At 29.5% G+C, this 19,847-nt stretch overlaps 1 protein-coding gene across 1 annotated transcript in view; it reads left to right on the forward strand.

Moving 5' to 3' along the window:
* Positions 1–19,847, forward strand: part of LOC142329222 (uncharacterized) — a 158,722-nt gene that overhangs the window by 131,282 nt on the left and 7,593 nt on the right. Inside the window, exons 35-39 of the mRNA XM_075373625.1 lie at positions 705–810; positions 5,363–5,427; positions 9,383–9,547; positions 11,523–11,628; positions 16,180–16,244. Coding sequence (XP_075229740.1) covers positions 705–810; positions 5,363–5,427; positions 9,383–9,547; positions 11,523–11,628; positions 16,180–16,244 — 507 coding nt within the window. The remainder of the gene's footprint in view (positions 1–704; positions 811–5,362; positions 5,428–9,382; positions 9,548–11,522; positions 11,629–16,179; positions 16,245–19,847) is intronic.

The following is a 19,847-nucleotide window of genomic DNA, read 5'->3' on the forward strand; positions in this document are numbered from 1 at the left end:
CGATTTGTAAACAATGAAAACATCAAGGAGTGCATGTGCAATTGGTTGATTGTTTGTCCTCAAACTTTTTATGAACAAGCAGTATTCAAGCTTCCAAATTGTTGGTAAAAATGTGTAGATATGTGCAGAAGACTGCACTCTTACTTTTATTTTTAATTTTGCCAAGAAAAAGTCCTTCACCTTAAAAATCAAAGTACAATGTACTATTTTTATTATGTACCGATCAGAAAAAAAAAATGTACTTATTTATAACACGATTCAGTTCGCTACATGCTATTCATATTTTTTTAAAGGAACTAATGAACATAGTAATAATCATTGTTATTTAAAAAAGATTCATATGTCATTAAGTATGTCTTATATATTATGATGTGCACCACCTTGTGTATTGTTTAGATTTGGTAATGGTTTAGGCAGTCTATTAAATAAAGAAGTAGAAGGGGTTTTTAAAGAATAACATAAGAAAAAACATTATTCTGATTTGATTCTGAATGAAAAAGACATGAATAGAAGAAAGACATCTGCAATTTGCTCAGTAGCAGTTGAGCAGTTGGATACTTAGGAAAGGATAAATATAATTACATCTGAAACATGTAGTCAGTAAAATATTAGTGAATCACTTTTAAAATGTTTTTATTTACTCATTAATATTTTATAATTATTTCAATGTCACATTTTAAAAGTTCTTACATTTTTTTTTGCAGAGTTTTGAAACTGTTTCTGATGGTCCAGTTAAGACTGTTTTTAACGCTCCAGGGAACCTTAAAGATATTATTGAAGATATTTGGAGTGATAATTGTCCTGTTCCTGGTAAGTGTTGAATAATTTTATTTTTATTTAGTTATATTTACAAATTTTCTTTTTTCGTATTTCTAGACAGTTTTTATTTATTTATCATTCTTTTCTTAAAAGGATACATTTACACCATTACACAAAGGAAAACTGTGTGTGGTTCTCCATGAATTCCCTTCTGGTATTTCTTATGCATAAAAAGAAAAAAAAGGATTATATGATTGATTCAGATTTCTTGTTGTTGTAGAACTGTTCTTTACATATTATTTATCAAAAAGGCTGAGCAGTAACAAGGAATTGCCAAGATGTGTTTGTAATAAAATCACAAGTTATTAACATATGATTAAATTACTAATATTCATTAAATCAGTTAATTTGATAAAATTTATACAAATCTCAAACAATTATGAAATTTATAAAAATTAAATTAGCTGTTTGGTAAGCGAACTGAAAACTTCTAACAGCTGAAAATAAAAAGTGAAAAATCTTGGACTTTTTTTAATTTATGTGTCATTTATGAGATATTTTACTGTTAATGTTTGCATATTACCCAAATTTTATGTATTTGATAAAAGTAGTAGTCCTTGATGAGTGAGCATTGAGTTTGTGTGGAGTACATATTTATTATTTCTGCTTTTTTATTGCAGCATTATTTTTGATAGACATTGTGTGATGATTGGTCAGCAGAAATAATAACTGCTGATTTCAAGTGACCAATAGATTTATCAAAAGTCTGTAAGAACATAATTACAATTTCATGTTTTTAGGTCTTTTTTAATAACCTCATTTTTAACTCCATAATAAAAAATTGTTAACTGTCACTTTTCAACTCTGTTTGTAGCATAGGTATGTGTGTCCACATTATGTTTACAATCCTTTTTAAGATAAAGAAAGGGAATATCAAAATATTTTTTCACAGATCTCTTGGTTTTTAAACTTTATTTCATTTTTGGTCAATTAATATTGCATTAGATAATAAATAGCATGAGCAAGTTGTTACCAGCTGTGAAACAACTTATTCATATACAACTGTATGCAGGCAAGCTGTTCACTTAGTCTAACATGAGGACACTAATTTTACATATCTGATGTAAAAGTATATGCAACTTATATCAAAGTTATATGCAACTGGATTATAACTACATGACTATTTAATTATAACAATTAGTAGATGTAATAGTATGGAGAAATTAAAGTTGTTTATATCTATTTAGTTAAAACCAGTTATACAGTATGCTTTATTATTATGTTGTGGTGTATTAGGTTGGTTGCCCAGTGGGTTCATTGGGCGTTGCTCACTAATAGACAATATATATTAGTTGTTGAGCTGTGATTGAACATGCTTTGTTTAATTTTATGTGGTTTCATTTATTGGAATCAATAGTTGTGAGAAACGTAATGTTTCTTTTGGTAGAGAAGTGTATTTTTCTTGTTAAATATGACTTAAATGAAGGTGACAAGTATAGTGATTTAGTGAAGTCTTCTGGAAAGTTTCCGCATACTCCTGTTCCTCGCTTTAATGCAGTTCAAACTCTTATCAAAACATTTTGGGCAACAGGCTCTGTTGAAGATGCTGATCGAAGTGGAAGACTACTTAAACTAAATGGAACAGAAGCTGCTTGATATTTTGGATGCTATGGCCGAAAGTTCTTCAAAATCAATGCTAAGTTAGCACGCTATTACACATAAATCTGTAAGAAAAGAACTGGAACCTTTCCCTCACAAAGTTATGTGTGTTCAAGAAGTGAAACCTACAGATCATGCCAAAAGACTAAATTATTGTCAATGGTTTAAACATTTCATTGACCAAAATAATGTAGTTATCCTAGACATTCTGGTTTTACAGATGAAGCATGGTTTCATCTGGAAGGGTATTCACAAAATACACAACTTTGATCGACTACTAACCCCCATGAATTACACAAACAATCTTTACACAAAATGAAAATTGGAGTCTGGGTTTGTGTCAGTAGAATATGCATTATGGTTCAATCTTTTTTCAAAATACCGTTAATAGTGATCATTACTGTACAGTTTAAACAAACTTTAGTAAGTTAACTGAAGTGGAACTCAATCAGATTGGTTCCAACAAGATGGCGCCACAGTGCGCTCAGGTCAAAGACATTTTTACAAACTGTCTTTGGTGAATGAATCATTTCGAGGTGTTTGTGGCCTGTACAATCGCCCGATCTGACTCTCCTAGATTACTTTCTGTGGGGGGAAATGAAATGAGCAGCATATCGTATAAGACCATGCACAATTGACGGAACTAAAAACCGCAACAACAGCATATGTACGAGACATTCTAGTACATTTGCTGGTTAAAACGTTTGAAAACAAATTGAAGCATGTGCTGTGTTATATTATATTGATGTTGGAGAGATCATTTTAAATAACATCTATTAACTATATTCCAGTTATTTTTAATTTCTGTTTCTATAAAATAATGAAAGTTAGTTCTGTTTCTATAAAGTAATAATTAAGAAAGTTTTGTCATTACACTTCCATAATTGAATTGCACAGTAACTTTCCGAACACACTGTAGTAAAATATCAGTGCAAATCTGTTCTAACCAACTCTGGTACATTCTGGTGTATTTGGTTAGCAGTTGAAATATTTTTATCAATCCATAAGTAATTCATACATTTTTTCTTTTTATACATATTAAAAAAAAAAAATAAATAAATTTAACTTTCCTCAGGTATAGTAAATCTAAAACACTACCTTGCATTAATGCTTTGACTACAGATTGAATTAATACTTATTAAGAATGCGCATAATTAGTTAACAGTTAGTGGCAACATTTCTAGCTGCCTTTCAGCTAGAAGGCTCTATCTTTGAATGTTGCTCATACTTGGCACTTTTTCACACAATTCAAAATGTATTTCTTATATGAAAAAAGGAGAATAGGATAATTAATTAGGTGTTGGCCTGTAGTTACCAGAGAGAGAATAAAAAAATAGTTATTATTTTTTTTAGAAAAAAAGACTAATCTCCTTAGTACATCGCATTCCCTTCCGGTTGAAGGCTGGGGTAAAATTTATTTATTATATACATCAATTACTTTAAAAATGACGTGGTTTGAAAAAGCTTGGTTATATGAACTTTCTTGTATTTTATGCAAGAAAATTTTGTAAAAATTTCTTTATAAATATAGAGAAGAAAAATTTTGTAATATATAACATTCCAAATACGTCTGTGTAGGAGTGGAATATTTGCTTATATTATTGTACATTCGGATCTTCGCCAGTATATGTTGACAAATACAGATATAATCTCTGGTGGGGGTAGAAACAATAACTAGAAATTAAAATAAAAAAAAAATCACCCAATACCGATCTCTAAGGTAAATAGACAGGAAACTCTCATAAAAAAAATGAAGTTTAAATTTAAGCCAAACATAACCTACGCTCTTTTTGCTTGCTAACCTTGTCTGATTAACATTAAAAATACAAATTATATATGTTATTCTCCAACATTAGAGGCAATTAATCAATTTTAACACATTAGCATTCACTGATGGTGAAAGTGGAGTAAGATGTTTTTATAAAAAAATTGAACGAAGGACAAACCATCTGACCATTTATTTGTATCATTATTGTTCATCCATGCAATTAATATATTCTTTATATCCTGATTGGCCCTTTCAATTTATAAAGTGTTGAATATTTTATTAAATTTTTTTATAAATATGGTGAATTTGTACAAGTTTTTCATTACAGTCAGGAGTTAAAATGTTTTGTATTTGTATGCATAGATTTTCTACTATTGATTTTAGTATGTTTTAATGTTGAATTTTTTTTAAGATCTTAACATTTTTCTTGTTTATTCGGTACTTAAAATTGAATAGTGTAATATTCCCTTAAGGAAACAAAGTTTGTTTCTTAGGTAGGCCCCTGCCTCGCTTATGGGAAAGGATATTGAGTTGTATAAAATTAAAACTTATACTTTCATAAAATATCAGTTAAGATACTATTTAAACAATTATTTTAATTTTGTTCAAAGTAACGCATTAATTTTAATCATGGCATTTATGCTACACTTTGTGTTGAGAATAATGCATTAAATTATGTTAATTTATGCATTAAATAAACTCTCTCCGTCTGTTGCTGTTATACCAAATGGTAATGATACCTACTTTGTGAAATTGTTTAGTTCTTGCGGAATAAGGAATTAAGAGTTTCTTAAAATTTAAAGTAAACTAAGGATTATATCAATAAAATATTCATTAGTACATTAATTTGTCTCATTGTATTGTATATCCTGGTCTTTCATGTTACTTGACATATATGAATATGAAGAATATATCTGAGAATTAACTTTCTTTGAGAGTAAAGATGTTCATAATATAAATATTGAATGGAGAGAAGATATCATTTGCAGAGCTGTGCATCACCTACATTTACAGGGTGATGTGTAATAGTATATTGAACCAAGAGGCAGCCACATTCTGTAGTATAGGGTGCTTTTTGTATGAGTATAAATAAATGCTGTTTTCAGGGATGACTTGTCTCATCTTAGATCACATACAACCATTCAGCTGTGTCACCTAACAATTTTTCTTTTTCAGCTACTAAGGATAAAAAACAAACTCAACCGGCTGCTGAAAATGACTTTGATAGTAGTTTAATTATGGTAAGAAATGAAGACTGTAATTTAGATTCTTTTAATGATCTGTCTAACCCTAGTGATAATTGTAACAGTAAAGTTGAAGTTGTTACATTAGAAAAAAATGGTGATAACTTGAAAAATAATTTTAAAGAGTACATTGATAAAATTTGGGATGAGAGTGAGTCTGATGATTAATTTCATGTAAATGAATACATTGAGTAAAATGATTTTTATGGTTGTATGCCTTTCTATATTTAAAAGAAATAAAAGATTTCTTTTAAATATGAAAAATTTAATTAAAATATAATGGATAACAAACATATCTTTATTTGGTTGGGAAATTAGTTATTAATGGTACCTTAATGTGTTTTTCCTAGATCAATATACCAGATAAAATACGCATAAAAAAATGAAAAGAATAGTTAGTGTTTCACTTTGTATTGATAAATTAAAACTGAATTTTATTTGTTCATTCGAAATGATTATCTTTATGGTATAGATAATAGCAGGATAGTCTTTTTAAAAATACAAAATTTAAATTAAATTAATTCACTTATTATAATCGCTTTGTTTAAATGGACGTATAAGTGAAACATTTTCAATTTTTTAATTTGATATTTATTTTTATTACAGTTTTCTATTGTAGTCAGGATTTTTCTGTATTTACATTAGGTTATCAAATAAATTAGTATATCACATTCTATTAGTTTAATCAGATATGCCTTGTAAAATCTGTCAATAATGTACTGTATTAATGAGTGAGTGTAAAGTAGTTTGTATTTTTTAAAAGATGATGAAAAATTTTATTGGTAATGACTTGAGTGATGTGTGATCAGAACTGTAATTAATTTAATCATTGTTATTTTTGGTGATATTTATTTAAGTGTTTAAATTTTTTTGAGTTGTTAATTTTTTTTATAAGTAATATTATATGTATATTTATTATCAAGTTAAAAATTATGATTTATCTGAATAAGATTGTCTTTTCTTGTTGAATTCCTTCAATCTTCCCAGTCTTCCTGTGGTCTTTGTCTTCAGTAAAATTCATTGGGCGGCTTCTATAAGTCATTTTGATTATTGTTCTTGTTCATTTTGATTACTGTTCACTTCGTATTTTAAGTGCTGGAATGTGCTAAAGAAAGAGATTCTTACTTCACTTGTTCATTATTTAATAATAGTAGTGGTCAGTGATAAGCTTTTAATATTTTAATTGTTTGGATGTTTGGTATTTTTTAAGATTATAATAAACTCCTGCTTTAATGCTCTTTAATTGGTTTTATTAAAGTGCTTATGTGTGATCTTTTGTGGCATTGAAACCAAGCATACTCTTGTCTTTTTTTTTTATGGGTTTATGTCATCTACATCTTCAAAATCTAATGCAAATGTTTGCCTTCCTTTGTTACTTTATTTAATATGTTTGGATAATTTTCAGTAAGCTAAAACATGTAAACCTCTCTAGCTTTATCCAATGTTGTTAAGATAAAATGTCTTTGCCGAGCATTATTATATAACTACTAATGTAGTCGGCTCATTAAGGGATGTAGGACCTGATATTGAAGAGTTAATCAATCTCTTCTGTTAAGATTTGCTTCTACTTCTTGTACAGGGTGTTCCATATAAAACGCAACCCATCAATCACTCATCCATGAAATTTCAAAAGTCAAGCTTACTCCCTTACTCGATACTGAAATGGACTCGTCGAACATCTCAACATCGCGGCGACGCAGTAGAACACTACCGATAGTAACAACAATGCAATCATAATGTTCAGTGTATTGCTAGAGACAAGATGGTGTTTTCTCTAGATGAACGTGTTTTCATTGTTGAGTTGTACTAAAGTATGAAATCAGTGATTGCAGTGCAAGATTTGTTTCGCCATAAGTACCCAGATAAACCAGTTTCATTTGGATGGCTACGTAAACAGCCAAAACAGTAGAATTTGGAGTGCTGAAAATCCCCACGTTTATCACGAAAAACAATTGCACTCGCAGAAGTTGAGCGTGTGGTCCGCGATATCGTGGAAGAAAATAATTGGTCCTATTATTTTCGAGTACACCATTAATGCAGAACGATATCGGATATTTTATTTCAGTTCATTGCACTCTTGGAAGTGGAAGACAGACACTGCTGGCTACAACATGACGGTGCAACATCGCACTACGCAGGTTCAACTTCTGATTTCGCCGAGGAATTCTTTGGTAATCGTGTTATCGGTCGAGGCTTGTGGCTACCAAGATCTCCAGATTTGACTGCGGCGGATTTTTTTCTACGGGGTTACCTCAAAGAAAAAGCCTACAGCAACAAACCATGAACACATGAACAATTGAAAGTCAATATTGAACAAGCTGTATTAAATATCCAGCCACAAACTTTGAAAAAAGTTGCAAGAAATGTTGTAAAAAGAATTAAAGCTTGTATTCAAGAAGAATGGCGGCCACTTCCAACATTTACATTTACACATGCCTTTTTATTATTTCAATACCTACCAATATAAGGTTGGGTTGTGTTATATATATGGGACACCCCGTATATCACTTTGAGACATTGTTCTTTACTTAAACGGAACAGATACAACACTTTTTACTTTTTTTGAATATTTGACCTTATTTTTTAACTGTAAATTTAAAAACTTAGTTTGCAAAACTATTAAATTAATTTGTAAACTTTTTAAAATAAATTTGCTATCATTCATTTCTTTTCATATCCAATCCTGTTTGTTTTTAATTTTATGTTTTTCTTCTTCGGTTATCACCTTTCTGTGATATTTTCCTAAAGAATATGTTGATTTGTTTTTGTTTCTGTATCATCAAAAATTTATAATTCATTGTCCTCAGTGTAAAGTAGTAAATTTACCCAGACATAAAACAAGTGTGTAGTAACAAAAATCTCAGTTAAAATTACGTAATAAGCTTGTAAAAAAAAAGTATTAAAAGCAGGTTAGGCAATATAAGAAAACTAACACTTTAAAAATCTTATATTTTTCTATAAAACTACACTCGTGTTAGGTCGTACATTCTACATTCTATTAGGTCATACAATTCAGGAACTGTGAAAATGATAAAAGTAGTGCAATGCTATAAAGCACGCTTTCAGAAAGAAGAGGAAAGTTTTAAACAAGACAGCCAGTTAAAAAGAAAAAAACCTGTATTTCTATTGCAAGAACATTTAAATTGGTCACTAAAAATATATTGTTTTTTTTTATGCAGCCCATCAGTTGCTTATTTTTCTAGTAAATTAATCGGGTCATCATAAAAAGTTAGTAATTACAGAAAGTAATAATACTGTTGAAAGCAAATTTACTACATTTCAAGTTAATTATTTGTCAATGAACAAAGGTGTAAGCAATAAAGAATCGGATCAAAAGGAAAATGGACATTTGTCAAGTGTTCCGATAAATCATGAATTTCTACTCTGTTTTACTCTGGTTTACTTTAAGCTTGCATGTACTCTGGAATGATGTGTAAATTATATTGTGTGCTTTCTTGTTTTCATTGCTCTAACTAGTTTATTTTTCCATTATAGTGTTTTTATCATTTATATTTAACAAAGAAAATTATAGTTTTTTTTTTAAATTTATGTTTACATTTTTAATTTACATAGTTTATGTTACATTTATTGTATAAATTGCTGTGTTTGTTTGTACATGCAGTTTATAGATTTTATAATTATTGGTCATTTCAGATCTTGCATATAAGAAAAGTATAATTTAGTTTTATAAAAATGATTCTGTAAATTTATAAAAATATAATTTAAAAAATGTGTGATTGTCTGCTTATGCAGGTATCATAGGTAAATCATTTCCACAGAATGAATGAAAGAGTTGATTCTGATTCTGACAAAATCCCAAAAATTAAATGTTGAATGAATCTTTGTCATTCAAAAGTATGTTAAGTTAATTGTAAATTCTTTTATATGTATTATTCTTATTTCTCATTATTAGATGACTATTTATAAATAATTTGTTTTATTTTCATTTTAGGATGATTTGAGAGATAATGGACCAACAGATTTTAATATTGCAGAAAGTAATAATAATGTTGAAAGCAAATTTAGTACATTTCTAGGTAATGATTTTGCACAAATCAAAGATGTAAGCAATAAAGAATTGGATCAAAAGGAAAATGGAAATCTGTTAAATGTTCCGGTAAATCATAAATATTTAATATCAATGTATTATTAATAGTGTTATGTTTTTTGTAATGTTTTCTTTTTTGGAGTGATTCCTTGGGACTTAAAAAAGCACAGTGGAGTTGTAAGTTAAAACAAGCCTGAAATGCTCCTTGAAATGTAAACAGTTGTAGGCTTACTCTGAAGTTTATAATTGTTAATAAAAATTGATAAATAAAAAAAATAAATTAGTGTGGTATAACACATTATATGCTAAAATCAAACAATATATTTAACTGAAAAGTACATAGTATATTATTATGAGGGTGAGTCAAATTTAAACCTTAATTTTGCTATTCTATGCAGCAAGCAGTTCCGTGTTGAATGTCGGAGTGAGAACTTAATGTTCGGTGTGTTAGAGAGGGGGAACCAGTTTGGCTCTTCAACACTGTTCTGTTGCACAATGTATAATCATAAAGTTGTTAACTATTGAAGGCATTAGACTCGTGGAAATTTTAGCTTGTTTAAAGGTACAGTTTGCGGATGCTACACTGTCCCAGAACCAAGTGTATATGTGGCCCAGACAATTTAAGGGCGGGCAAAAAGTATAGAAAACGAGTCATGATCGACACCCAAGGTCAAGTCTCATAGCTGACAACATCTGTGCCATTCAAGAACTTATCGAAGGTGGTTTTCAGTTCACTGTTGAAGAAATGGATTGAGCACTCCCATAGAGTATCATCTATGGGAGTGTTCAATCCATTATCACTGATCATCTTGGCTTTAGAAAAATTAGTGTTTGATGTGTTTAGATGTTATTGACTGAAAATCAAAAGCAATTCATGTTGGTGATCTGTGAGAGACTTCCGAATTGATTTCAGAAAGAAGGGACGATTTTTTGAGGTCACGTGTGATCATCAAAGTCTGGAGTCAAAAATGGCAAGTATGGAGTGGCGAAGGAAGGATAGAGCTGCCCAGTGAAGGCCAAAACCCATCTGTCAGCCGGAAAAAATCTTGCAATGATTTCTTTTGACTCGGGGAGAGTTTTACTCATTGATTATCTCCACTATCAACAAACAGCAAACGCAGCTTTCCATTGCCAGCAGCTGCATTCAACAAAAGCGGGGTATGCCCATCAGAGATGTCATTCTTCTCCATGGCAATGACAGGTTGCATACTGTGGTTTTGACAAGAGATAAATTGGAAAAAATTCACTGGGAAACCCTGGACCACTCTCCCTACAGTCCAGATTTGTCCCCCTCTGACCATTTTTTGTTTACGCCCTTGAAAGAATTGCTTGAAGGAGAACGATTTGTAAACAATGAAAACATCAAGGAGTGCATGTGCAATTGGTTGATTGTTTGTCCTCAAACTTTTTATGAACAAGCAGTATTCAAGCTTCCAAATTGTTGGTAAAAATGTGTAGATATGTGCAGAAGACTGCACTCTTACTTTTATTTTTAATTTTGCCAAGAAAAAGTCCTTCACCTTAAAAATCAAAGTACAATGTACTATTTTTATTATGTACCGATCAGAAAAAAAAAATGTACTTATTTATAACACGATTCAGTTCGCTACATGCTATTCATATTTTTTTAAAGGAACTAATGAACATAGTAATAATCATTGTTATTTAAAAAAGATTCATATGTCATTAAGTATGTCTTATATATTATGATGTGCACCACCTTGTGTATTGTTTAGATTTGGTAATGGTTTAGGCAGTCTATTAAATAAAGAAGTAGAAGGGGTTTTTAAAGAATAACATAAGAAAAAACATTATTCTGATTTGATTCTGAATGAAAAAGACATGAATAGAAGAAAGACATCTGCAATTTGCTCAGTAGCAGTTGAGCAGTTGGATACTTAGGAAAGGATAAATATAATTACATCTGAAACATGTAGTCAGTAAAATATTAGTGAATCACTTTTAAAATGTTTTTATTTACTCATTAATATTTTATAATTATTTCAATGTCACATTTTAAAAGTTCTTACATTTTTTTTTGCAGAGTTTTGAAACTGTTTCTGATGGTCCAGTTAAGACTGTTTTTAACGCTCCAGGGAACCTTAAAGATATTATTGAAGATATTTGGAGTGATAATTGTCCTGTTCCTGGTAAGTGTTGAATAATTTTATTTTTATTTAGTTATATTTACAAATTTTCTTTTTTCGTATTTCTAGACAGTTTTTATTTATTTATCATTCTTTTCTTAAAAGGATACATTTACACCATTACACAAAGGAAAACTGTGTGTGGTTCTCCATGAATTCCCTTCTGGTATTTCTTATGCATAAAAAGAAAAAAAAGGATTATATGATTGATTCAGATTTCTTGTTGTTGTAGAACTGTTCTTTACATATTATTTATCAAAAAGGCTGAGCAGTAACAAGGAATTGCCAAGATGTGTTTGTAATAAAATCACAAGTTATTAACATATGATTAAATTACTAATATTCATTAAATCAGTTAATTTGATAAAATTTATACAAATCTCAAACAATTATGAAATTTATAAAAATTAAATTAGCTGTTTGGTAAGCGAACTGAAAACTTCTAACAGCTGAAAATAAAAAGTGAAAAATCTTGGACTTTTTTTAATTTATGTGTCATTTATGAGATATTTTACTGTTAATGTTTGCATATTACCCAAATTTTATGTATTTGATAAAAGTAGTAGTCCTTGATGAGTGAGCATTGAGTTTGTGTGGAGTACATATTTATTATTTCTGCTTTTTTATTGCAGCATTATTTTTGATAGACATTGTGTGATGATTGGTCAGCAGAAATAATAACTGCTGATTTCAAGTGACCAATAGATTTATCAAAAGTCTGTAAGAACATAATTACAATTTCATGTTTTTAGGTCTTTTTTAATAACCTCATTTTTAACTCCATAATAAAAAATTGTTAACTGTCACTTTTCAACTCTGTTTGTAGCATAGGTATGTGTGTCCACATTATGTTTACAATCCTTTTTAAGATAAAGAAAGGGAATATCAAAATATTTTTTCACAGATCTCTTGGTTTTTAAACTTTATTTCATTTTTGGTCAATTAATATTGCATTAGATAATAAATAGCATGAGCAAGTTGTTACCAGCTGTGAAACAACTTATTCATATACAACTGTATGCAGGCAAGCTGTTCACTTAGTCTAACATGAGGACACTAATTTTACATATCTGATGTAAAAGTATATGCAACTTATATCAAAGTTATATGCAACTGGATTATAACTACATGACTATTTAATTATAACAATTAGTAGATGTAATAGTATGGAGAAATTAAAGTTGTTTATATCTATTTAGTTAAAACCAGTTATACAGTATGCTTTATTATTATGTTGTGGTGTATTAGGTTGGTTGCCCAGTGGGTTCATTGGGCGTTGCTCACTAATAGACAATATATATTAGTTGTTGAGCTGTGATTGAACATGCTTTGTTTAATTTTATGTGGTTTCATTTATTGGAATCAATAGTTGTGAGAAACGTAATGTTTCTTTTGGTAGAGAAGTGTATTTTTCTTGTTAAATATGACTTAAATGAAGGTGACAAGTATAGTGATTTAGTGAAGTCTTCTGGAAAGTTTCCGCATACTCCTGTTCCTCGCTTTAATGCAGTTCAAACTCTTATCAAAACATTTTGGGCAACAGGCTCTGTTGAAGATGCTGATCGAAGTGGAAGACTACTTAAACTAAATGGAACAGAAGCTGCTTGATATTTTGGATGCTATGGCCGAAAGTTCTTCAAAATCAATGCTAAGTTAGCACGCTATTACACATAAATCTGTAAGAAAAGAACTGGAACCTTTCCCTCACAAAGTTATGTGTGTTCAAGAAGTGAAACCTACAGATCATGCCAAAAGACTAAATTATTGTCAATGGTTTAAACATTTCATTGACCAAAATAATGTAGTTATCCTAGACATTCTGGTTTTACAGATGAAGCATGGTTTCATCTGGAAGGGTATTCACAAAATACACAACTTTGATCGACTACTAACCCCCATGAATTACACAAACAATCTTTACACAAAATGAAAATTGGAGTCTGGGTTTGTGTCAGTAGAATATGCATTATGGTTCAATCTTTTTTCAAAATACCGTTAATAGTGATCATTACTGTACAGTTTAAACAAACTTTAGTAAGTTAACTGAAGTGGAACTCAATCAGATTGGTTCCAACAAGATGGCGCCACAGTGCGCTCAGGTCAAAGACATTTTTACAAACTGTCTTTGGTGAATGAATCATTTCGAGGTGTTTGTGGCCTGTACAATCGCCCGATCTGACTCTCCTAGATTACTTTCTGTGGGGGGAAATGAAATGAGCAGCATATCGTATAAGACCATGCACAATTGACGGAACTAAAAACCGCAACAACAGCATATGTACGAGACATTCTAGTACATTTGCTGGTTAAAACGTTTGAAAACAAATTGAAGCATGTGCTGTGTTATATTATATTGATGTTGGAGAGATCATTTTAAATAACATCTATTAACTATATTCCAGTTATTTTTAATTTCTGTTTCTATAAAATAATGAAAGTTAGTTCTGTTTCTATAAAGTAATAATTAAGAAAGTTTTGTCATTACACTTCCATAATTGAATTGCACAGTAATTTTCCGAACACACTGTAGTAAAATATCAGTGCAAATCTGTTCTAACCAACTCTGGTACATTCTGGTGTATTTGGTTAGCAGTTGAAATATTTTTATCAATCCATAAGTAATTCATACATTTTTTCTTTTTATACATATTAAAAAAAAAAATAAATAAATTTAACTTTCCTCAGGTATAGTAAATCTAAAACACTACCTTGCATTAATGCTTTGACTACAGATTGAATTAATACTTATTAAGAATGCGCATAATTAGTTAACAGTTAGTGGCAACATTTCTAGCTGCCTTTCAGCTAGAAGGCTCTATCTTTGAATGTTGCTCATACTTGGCACTTTTTCACACAATTCAAAATGTATTTCTTATATGAAAAAAGGAGAATAGGATAATTAATTAGGTGTTGGCCTGTAGTTACCAGAGAGAGAATAAAAAAATAGTTATTATTTTTTTTAGAAAAAAAGACTAATCTCCTTAGTACATCGCATTCCCTTCCGGTTGAAGGCTGGGGTAAAATTTATTTATTATATACATCAATTACTTTAAAAATGACGTGGTTTGAAAAAGCTTGGTTATATGAACTTTCTTGTATTTTATGCAAGAAAATTTTGTAAAAATTTCTTTATAAATATAGAGAAGAAAAATTTTGTAATATATAACATTCCAAATACGTCTGTGTAGGAGTGGAATATTTGCTTATATTATTGTACATTCGGATCTTCGCCAGTATATGTTGACAAATACAGATATAATCTCTGGTGGGGGTAGAAACAATAACTAGAAATTAAAATAAAAAAAAAATCACCCAATACCGATCTCTAAGGTAAATAGACAGGAAACTCTCATAAAAAAAATGAAGTTTAAATTTAAGCCAAACATAACCTACGCTCTTTTTGCTTGCTAACCTTGTCTGATTAACATTAAAAATACAAATTATATATGTTATTCTCCAACATTAGAGGCAATTAATCAATTTTAACACATTAGCATTCACTGATGGTGAAAGTTGAGTAAGATGTTTTTATAAAAAAATTGAACGAAGGACAAACCATCTGACCATTTATTTGTATCATTATTGTTCATCCATGCAATTAATATATTCTTTATATCCTGATTGGCCCTTTCAATTTATAAAGTGTTGAATATTTTATTAAATTTTTTTATAAATATGGTGAATTTGTACAAGTTTTTCATTACAGTCAGGAGTTAAAATGTTTTGTATTTGTATGCATAGATTTTCTACTATTGATTTTAGTATGTTTTAATGTTGAATTTTTTTTAAGATCTTAACATTTTTCTTGTTTATTCGGTACTTAAAATTGAATAGTGTAATATTCCCTTAAGGAAATAAAGTTTGTTTCTTAGGTAGGCCCCTGCCTCGCTTATGGGAAAGGATATTGAGTTATATAAAATTAAAACTTATACTTTCATAAAATATCAGTTAAGATACTATTTAAACAATTATTTTAATTTTGTTCAAAGTAACACATTAATTTTAATCATGGCATTTATGCTACACTTTGTGTTGAGAATAATGCATTAAATTATGTTAATTTATGCATTAAATAAACTCTCTCCGTCTGTTGCTGTTATACCAAATGGTAATGATACCTACTTTGTGAAATTGTTTAGTTCTTGCAGAATAAGGAATTAAGAGTTTCTTAAAATTTAAAGTAAACTAAGGATTATATCAATAAAATATTCATTAGTACATTAATTTGTCTCATTGTATTGTATATCCTGGTCTTTCATGTTACTTGACATATATGAATATGAAAAATATATCTGAGAATTAACTTTCTTTGAGAGTAAAGATGTTCATAATATAAATATTGAATGGAGAGAAGATATCATTTGCAGAGCTGTGCATCACCTACATTTACAGGGTGATGTGTAATAGTATATTGAACCAAGAGGCAGCCACATTCTGTAGTATAGGGTGCTTTTTGTATGAGTATAAATAAATGCTGTTTTCAGGGATGACTTGTCTCATCTTAGATCACATACAACCATTCAGCTGTGTCACCTAACAATTTTTCTTTTTCAGCTACTAAGGATAAAAAACAAACTCAACCGGCTGCTGAAAATGACTTTGATAGTAGTTTAATTATGGTAAGAAATGAAGACTGTAATTTAGATTCTTTTAATGATCTGTCTAACCCTAGTGATAATTGTAACAGTAAAGTTGAAGTTGTTACATTAGAAAAAAATGGTGATAACTTGAAAAATAATTTTAAAGAGTACATTGATAAAATTTGGGATGAGAGTGAGTCTGATGATTAATTTCATGTAAATGAATACATTGAGTAAAATGATTTTTATGGTTGTATGCCTTTCTATATTTAAAAGAAATAAAAGATTTCTTTTAAATATGAAAAATTTAATTAAAATATAATGGATAACAAAGATATCTTTATTTGGTTGGGAAATTAGTTATTAATGGTACCTTAATGTGTTTTTCCTAGATCAATATACCAGATAAAATACGCATAAAAAAATGAAAAGAATAGTTAGTGTTTCTCTTTGTATTGATAAATGAAAACTGAATTTTATTTGTTCATTCGAAATGATTATCTTTATGGTATAGATAATAGCAGGATAGTCTTTTTAAAAATACAATTTTTAAATTAAATTAATTCACTTATTATAATCGCTTTGTTTAAATGGACGTATAAGTGAAACATTTTCAATTTTTTAATTTGATATTTATTTTTATTACAGTTTTCTATTGTAGTCAGGATTTTTCTGTATTTACATTAGGTTATCAAATAAATTAGTATATCACATTCTATTAGTTTAATCAGATATGCCTTGTAAAATCTGTCAATAATGTACTGTATTAATGAGTGAGTGTAAAGTAGTTTGTATTTTTTAAAAGATGATGAAAAATTTTATTGGTAATGACTTGAGTGATGTGTGATCAGAACTGTAATTAATTTAATCATTGTTATTTTTGGTGATATTTGTTTAAGTGTTTAAATTTTTTTGAGTTGTTAATTTTTTTTATAAGTAATATTATATGTATATTTATTATCAAGTTAAAAATTATGATTTATCTGAATAAGATTGTCTTTTCTTGTTGAATTCCTTCAATCTTCCCAGTCTTCCTGTGGTCTTTGTCTTCAGTAAAATTCATTGGGCGGCTTCTATAAGTCATTTTGATTATTGTTCTTGTTCATTTTGATTACTGTTCACTTCGTATTTTAAGTGCTGGAATGTGCTAAAGAAAGAGATTCTTACTTCACTTGTTCATTATTTAATAGTAGTAGTGGTCAGTGATAAGCTTTTAATATTTTAATTGTTTGGATGTTTGGTATTTTTTAAGATTATAATAAACTCCTGCTTTAATGCTCTTTAATTGGTTTTATTAAAGTGCTTATGTGTGATCTTTTGTGGCATTGAAACCAAGCATACTCTTGTCTTTTTTTTTATGGGTTTATGTCATCTACATCTTTAAAATCTAATGCAAATGTTTGCCTTCCTTTGTTACTTTATTTAATATGTTTGGATAATTTTCAGTAAGCTAAAACATGTAAACCTCTCTAGCTTTATCCAATGTTGTTAAGATAAAATGTCTTTGCCGAGCATTATTATATAACTACTAATGTAGTCGGCTCATTAAGGGATGTAGGACCTGATATTGAAGAGTTAATCAATCTCTTCTGTTAAGATTTGCTTCTACTTCTTGTACAGGGTGTTCCATATAAAACGCAACCCATCAATCACTCATCCATGAAATTTCAAAAGTCAAGCTTACTCCCTTACTCGATACTGAAATGGACTCGTCGAACATCTCAACATCGCGGCGACGCAGTAGAACACTACCGATAGTAACAACAATGCAATCATAATGTTCAGTGTATTGCTAGAGACAAGATGGTGTTTTCTCTAGATGAACGTGTTTTCATTGTTGAGTTGTACTAAAGTATGAAATCAGTGATTGCAGTGCAAGATTTGTTTCGCCATAAGTACCCAGATAAACCAGTTTCATTTGGATGGCTACGTAAACAGCCAAAACAGTAGAATTTGGAGTGCTGAAAATCCCCACGTTTATCACGAAAAACAATTGCACTCGCAGAAGTTGAGCGTGTGGTCCGCGATATCGTGGAAGAAAATAATTGGTCCTATTATTTTCGAGTACACCATTAATGCAGAACGATATCGGATATTTTATTTCAGTTCATTGCACTCTTGGAAGTGGAAGACAGACACTGCTGGCTACAACATGACGGTGCAACATCGCACTACGCAGGTTCAACTTCTGATTTCGCCGAGGAATTCTTTGGTAATCGTGTTATCGGTCGAGGCTTGTGGCTACCAAGATCTCCAGATTTGACTGCGGCGGATTTTTTTCTACGGGGTTACCTCAAAGAAAAAGCCTACAGCAACAAACCATGAACACATGAACAATTGAAAGTCAATATTGAACAAGCTGTATTAAATATCCAGCCACAAACTTTGAAAAAAGTTGCAAGAAATGTTGTAAAAAGAATTAAAGCTTGTATTCAAGAAGAATGGCGGCCACTTCCAACATTTACATTTACACATGCCTTTTTATTATTTCAATACCTACCAATATAAGGTTGGGTTGTGTTATATATATGGGACACCCCGTATATCACTTTGAGACATTGTTCTTTACTTAAACGGAACAGATACAACACTTTTTACTTTTTTTGAATATTTGACCTTATTTTTTAACTGTAAATTTAAAAACTTAGTTTGCAAAACTATTAAATTAATTTGTAAACTTTTTAAAATAAATTTGCTATCATTCATTTCTTTTCATATCCAATCCTGTTTGTTTTTAATTTTATGTTTTTCTTCTTCGGTTATCACCTTTCTGTGATATTTTCCTAAAGAATATGTTGATTTGTTTTTGTTTCTGTATCATCAAAAATTTATAATTCATTGTCCTCAGTGTAAAGTAGTAAATTTACCCAGACATAAAACAAGTGTGTAGTAACAAAAATCTCAGTTAAAATTACGTAATAAGCTTGTAAAAAAAAAGTATTAAAAGCAGGTTAGGCAATATAAGAAAACTAACACTTTAAAAATCTTATATTTTTCTATAAAACTACACTCGTGTTAGGTCGTACATTCTACATTCTATTAGGTCATACAATTCAGGAACTGTGAAAATGATAAAAGTAGTGCAATGCTATAAAGCACGCTTTCAGAAAGAAGAGGAAAGTTTTAAACAAGACAGCCAGTTAAAAAGAAAAAAACCTGTATTTCTATTGCAAGAACATTTAAATTGGTCACTAAAAATATATTGTTTTTTTTTATGCAGCCCATCAGTTGCTTATTTTTCTAGTAAATTAATCGGGTCATCATAAAAAGTTAGTAATTACAGAAAGTAATAATACTGTTGAAAGCAAATTTACTACATTTCAAGTTAATTATTTGTCAATGAACAAAGGTGTAAGCAATAAAGAATCGGATCAAAAGGAAAATGGACATTTGTCAAGTGTTCCGATAAATCATGAATTTCTACTCTGTTTTACTCTGGTTTACTTTAAGCTTGCATGTACTCTGGAATGATGTGTAAATTATATTGTGTGCTTTCTTGTTTTCATTGCTCTAACTAGTTTATTTTTCCATTATAGTGTTTTTATCATTTATATTTAACAAAGAAAATTATAGTTTTTTTTTTAAATTTATGTTTACATTTTTAATTTACATAGTTTATGTTACATTTATTGTATAAATTGC

This window comes from Lycorma delicatula, chromosome 8 (assembly GCF_047948215.1).
Source record: "Lycorma delicatula isolate Av1 chromosome 8, ASM4794821v1, whole genome shotgun sequence".
Taxonomy (NCBI): Eukaryota; Metazoa; Arthropoda; class Insecta; order Hemiptera; family Fulgoridae; genus Lycorma; species Lycorma delicatula.